At 53.2% G+C, this 5,457-nt stretch overlaps 1 protein-coding gene across 1 annotated transcript; it reads left to right on the top strand.

The window, feature by feature from the left end:
* Positions 1-1,019: 1,019 nt before the first annotated feature.
* On the top strand, positions 1,020-2,624 carry FAM181B (family with sequence similarity 181 member B). The gene has a single exon (XM_004763499.2). The coding sequence runs from the start codon at positions 1,191-1,193 to the stop codon at positions 2,475-2,477; it is 1,287 nt and encodes a 428-aa protein (XP_004763556.2). The 5' UTR covers positions 1,020-1,190; the 3' UTR covers positions 2,478-2,624.
* Positions 2,625-5,457: the final 2,833 nt, after the last annotated feature.

The raw sequence follows: 5,457 nt of genomic DNA, 5'->3' as shown, positions 1-5,457 counted from the left end.
TTCCATGGTCTACTATATTGCTCAGTTTCTCTATTCCATGCCCGGGTGAAACTGGGTCCAAGTGAACTTCATGGCAATCATTGAAATGCAACAGAAGTTCCAGGAGGACAACTTAAATGGGATGTGAGTAGGGGAGAGGTTCCCATCTATACTTTGTCCTAAGACGCTGAAAGTTTTATACACACACAGGATTTGTGTGCTCTCTCAAGCACCAGCTGGCTTAGAGCTTAGGGCTCCATTCTCCTTTGCCTCCTGCTCTCTATTTACAATATTAAAAGATGGGCCAAATGTATGCTTCAGTTTACTAGGGGCTAACTGTTACTTCTAGTAATAGAAGAGTATAATAGAAATAGGGTAGAAGAAAGAGCACCGGTCTCGAGAGTCCCGCAGAAAACTCCAGTTAGACTTCTTCAGAGCAGGTCTACGGCTTGAAGAGACAGCAGTTTTCTTCTCTCAACACATAGATAAGGAGGAGCGGGCCAAGAGAAAGCACAGGTTCTGTCAAGGACTCAGGAATGGCTTCGGAGTTGAAATGGACTGGATGCGGCTTAGGCCAACTCACCAAACGTCTCTGAGGCTGTTTCTTCATTTGTTAGATGGTGATGAGAGTATGCACTTACTATTAATAAGACGTACTGTTAAAAAGTTAATGTGATAATGTACACACAGAGCCTGGCATAAGCAAGCCCCCAGGAGCTGGTGACTACTGTGGTTACCGGAGCAGGGGGCTGAACCCACCTCTCCGGACTCTTGCCTTCTCAGCCTCAGGGAGAGTCTCCCGCGCCAGAGCGTGGTGGTACAGGAACGGGAGTTTGAGAACAGGCCGTCTTATCCTCGGCTCGTGCTGCTGCAGCTGGCCAACAGAAACGTCGCAGGGAAACGAAGGGGTTAAAGCGATGAGCTTGAGAAAGCCCAGAAAGTTAGAAAAACGACCCCCTAACCCCCGCCCCCGGCCTGGCTAAGTAAGCCCCTCCCCTCCGCCACCGGGGCGGTAGCCTCGCACTCCCTCCCTCCGCCCCTCGCTTACAAGACCTAATGAGCTCCCCCGCGAGGCCGAGCGCCGAGCCCGGCCCGGAGAGAGGACGCTGCGCCGCGCGCGCCGCGCGGGTGCGGGAGCCGGGCCTGGGTCGCGGGCGGGAATCGGCCGGGGGCTCACCGGCCGCGCGGCGGGCCGCTCGGGAGTCGCGGCGATGGCGGTGCAGGCGGCGCTCCTCAGCACGCACCCGTTCGTCCCTTTCGGCTTCGGGGGCTCCCCGGACGGGCTGGGGGGCGCCTTCGGAGCCCTGGACAAGGGCTGCTGTTTCGAGGATGATGAGACCGGGACACCAGCGGGCGCGCTGCTGGCGGGCGCCGAGGGCGGGGACGTGCGCGAGGCCACCCGCGACCTGCTCAGCTTCATCGACTCGGCGTCCAGCAACATCAAGCTGGCACTGGACAAGCCCGGCAAGTCGAAGCGGAAGGTGAACCACCGCAAGTACCTGCAGAAGCAGATCAAGCGCTGCAGCGGCCTCATGGGCACCGCGGTCCCCGGCCCGCCCTCTCCAGGCGCTGCGGATACACCCGCCAAGCGGCCGCTCGCCGCCCCGGGCGCCCAGACCGTCGCGGTCCCGCCCCACGGCAAGGCGGCTCCTCGGCGGGAGGCATCGCAGGCCGCGGCTGCCGCCAGCCTGCAGAGCCGGAGCCTCGCCGCGCTCTTCGACTCGCTGCGCCACGTCCCCGGGGGCGACGAGCGGGCCGGGGGTTCGGTGGCGGCGCGGGTGGCCGGGCTCGGTGGAGCGGGCGCTGGGGGCTCGGGAGGGGACGCGGCCGGCTCCGCGGGAGGTACGGCAGTCCCCGGCGCCAGGAAGGTCCCGTTGCGAGCCCGCAACCTGCCCCCGTCCTTCTTCACCGAGCCGTCCAGGGCGGGCGGCAGCGGTTGCGGCCCGTCGGGGCCCGGCGTGAGCTTGGGCGATTTGGAGAAGGGCGCGGGCGCGGAAGCCGTGGAGTTCTTCGAGCTGCTGGGTCCCGACTACGGCGCCGGCACCGAGGCGAGTGTCTTGCTCGCCGCGGAGCCTCTCGATGTTTTTCCCACGGGAGCCGCCGTCTTGCGGGGTCCCCCGGAGCTGGAGCCTGGTCTCTTTGAGCCGCCACCGGCGATGGTGGGGAGCCTACTGTACTCCGAGTCCTGGAGCGCCCCAGGCTGCCCTCCGACCAAGAAACCGCCGCTGGCCGCCCCCCGCGGCGGCTTGACCTTGAACGAGCCCTTGCGCCCCCTGTACCCCACTGCGGCGGACTCTCCCGGCGGCGAGGATGCGCCCGGCCTCTTGGCGTCTTTCGCCCCCTTCTTCTCAGACTGCGCCCTGCCCCCGCCACCGCCGCCGCATCAGGTGTCCTACGATTACAGCGCGGGCTACAGCCGCACGGCTTACTCCAGCCTCTGGAGACCGGACGGGGTTTGGGAAGGGGCGCCGGGGGAGGAGGGGGCGCACCGGGACTAAGGGAGAGGTGCCGTTGCGGGTTTTGAGACTGCTGTGGGGAGCTCCCGCCTCCGGGTTTCTCCTATGCCTAAGAACGCTGGAAAGTGCACGTGGAAATGAAACGGGGTTTTAAAATATTCAATTAATAAAAGAAACTTAAGAAAAAGATGAAGAGCAGTTGGGGGTTGTTTTAATTATAGCTTCAAGTGTTGAAAGAAAGAAAGAAAGAAAGCCATAAAAAAGCCGTTGGTAGGTTCTTACCAAGAAACCAAGCTGGGCTTTGGGAAATGGGGTGGGCATGGTGGAAGGGGCAAGCGGTGGCTTCTGCAGCCACCGGACACTTCTCCAACTTTTCAGCGAAAGGTCAGTGTGTTTAGTTTAATTGCCCCTTCCCAACAGTGCTCTGGTCCCTTCCTTTCCTTCCACTTTGAGTGCATTATGAATTAAAGCCTATATTGAAAAGCCTGGAGCGAAGATACGTTATTGATTGGGGTGTTTTCTTAGAGGATGGTTTTCGCTTTGGTCTTCTTGCCTTGCTGTGTTACTGAGGACAGGAGGCCAGTGGTCCACCGCCGACCTCCGCTGTGTTGGTCCTTGTGCGGGGGACTCTTCTCTGACACTAGAAGTGTTCTGCTCTCTTCTTCCCATCACATTATCCTTCTTCCATTTCTTAACACTCTTACCAGTGCTGTTGCTTACTTTCCTTCTGTTTCTCTGGTCGCTTGTTGCTCTCGCGATATATATATGTATTTTTTTTTTCCTGTCAGCTTTTCTTGATGTAGGTGGCTTAAATTTGGCAAACCTGGGGGTCCGTTTCTCTCCTTTTCCCATTCTTCAACCACTTTGCTAAGGTGGCACTGGGCAAGTTATAACCTCTTTGTATCTAAGTTTCCTTATAAGAGAGGAAGGGCATAATATTCCTTCTCTTATCATTTCTTCATAGCTTGCTGGGTAGCTCTGAGGGGAAATATATAAAACTTGGGGCTGCTTAACTGGTTCTGCACATATACCTATTTTATATACACTTGTCAATAGTTTGTACATACCGAAGCCATTAGAGTTGTGAGTCTCATGCTCTCTTTGGGCTGATGCCTGGTGATTGCCCTTTTCCCTACAAGCTGTAAAGGCTGTCTCCCCTTTCTCCTCCTGTTCCACTCGCCACCCTAGTTCCTCCTTGCTTGGTTTCTGTCTCCCTGGTGTCCTCACTCCCTATACCCACACTTTCCCAATGGAAGGGAATGGTGAGGGTACAAGTTTCCTAAGGAGTCTCTGTTCCCTAAATAACAGGTTTGATTGATGGAATCTGAAGAAGCTCGGAAGGGTCTGATCTGTCATTTGAGAGACGTTTGGGGGAAAAGTCAGATAAATGTTTTAACCGGCCATGATGTGGCGGAACACATGACATCATCAGCATGGTTGAGGGACAGAGCAGGAAAGACTGGGTGGGGAGTGAGCAGCTGGAAAGAAAAGAAGGAGCCCTTTAGTTCTGCAGACCTGCCATGAAAATGCATGAAGGCCAACATTCAGGAAGTGTAAGGAGATGTCATTTACTGATTAATGACATTGCAAAGAGAGCTGCCTTGGTTCAAGGCAGATTCTAAGAATATCTACATGAGTGAAAGTAGAAACCCCCGTGTTACTACAAAAGACGTTAAAATCCAGATTAATGTTTGTACAAATCTAAGTGCTGTGATATTTTCAGAAAGGAATTTGTCAAGAAACAAATGGGTATCAAGTCATGGCAGACAGCTTTAAGGGCTATTACTGAGTCTCTTTACTCTGTATAAAACCTTTCTTCAGTTAGCACCACAAGAAATATAGCAATGAGTCTTGTTAATGATGAGAACTTTTCCAATTCCAGAAGCTTGGTGTCTCTCTGATTTCTTTCAAAGTGATAAAAAGTGATTAATTCCATTGTGTTGGCAGAATATTATTCAACTGTCATTTAATTTCTCTGAACTACTTTGTGAGGACTATTATCCAGGGTAGAATTTCACAGGAGGAAAACATTAACAACCCTGTGACAATTACTAAGGCTGGCAGTCACTGCAATGTTTCTTTCTTTCTTTCTTTTTAAGATTTTACCCATTTATGTGACAGAGATCACAAGTAGGAAGAGAGGCAGGCAGAGAGAGAGGGGGAAGCAGGCTCCCTGCTGAGCAGAGAGCCCCACGTGGGGCTCAATCCCAGGACCCTGGGATCATGACCGAGCCAAAGGCAGAGGCTTTAACCTGCTGAGCCACCCGGACGCCTCGCAATGTTTCTTTCTTAATTTCTTCTTTCTTTTTACCGAGTTCAGTAAAACAAACTGTCCTTCTCCCACTATTTTTCCATGCCTTTCATGAACAATGATAATACCAACACTGTGTGTTTCCATGTGCTGGCCCTGAGCTTCTAAACAGTGCCATGAGGTAGGTGCTCTTATTATCCCCGTTTGAAAAGAGGGCCTCAGACAGGTTAAGTAACTTGTTAAAAGCAAGTAATGGGCCCAAGATCCAGATCTGCAAGTACCCTAACAGTGAGACCTGCTGCTGCTTGCAAGGCTCTGATGTGCTTTGCTTGTGTGTATGGTTCTCAGTCCCCTGCATTCTGCTACCATCAAGGGTTCTCAACCTCACCACTATTGACATTTTGCACAAGATAATTCAGCATAATAGAATGTTTAGCAGCATCCCTGGCCTCTACCCACTAGATAACAAGAACACTCCCCTAGTCGCGACAAGAACATCTCCATTACCACGTGTCCCCTGAGGGGCAAGATGGCTGCCAGTTGAGAACCACTACGCTAGACAAATATAGAAACAGCATCTGTGGGGTGCCTGGTACTTTTACAGCTCTGGTCTCATTTAATTCTTTCAAAGGCCTGTGCTGAGGTGTTGTTACTATCCTCGTTATAGGTGAAAAGAAGGCTGAAGGGAGGGGTTAGATCAATCAACTTAGCTATATCTTATCTGTGCAACTTAAGCGAGGTGGACAAGTACTTAATGGTATTGAGACACAG

The sequence above is a fragment of the Mustela putorius genome, unplaced genomic scaffold, assembly GCF_011764305.1.
Source record: "Mustela putorius furo isolate JIRA1106 unplaced genomic scaffold, ASM1176430v1.1 tig00003987_pilon_pilon_pilon, whole genome shotgun sequence".
NCBI lineage: Eukaryota > Metazoa > Chordata > Mammalia > Carnivora > Mustelidae > Mustela > Mustela putorius.
The sequence above is the reverse complement of the archived record's forward strand: the minus strand, read 5'-3'. Positions and strand labels throughout refer to the sequence as shown.

Coding starts and splice junctions, on each gene's coding strand:
- FAM181B (XM_004763499.2), top strand. CDS start 1,191: ATGGCGGTGCAGGCGGCGCTCCTCAGCACGCACCCGTTCGTCCCTTTC.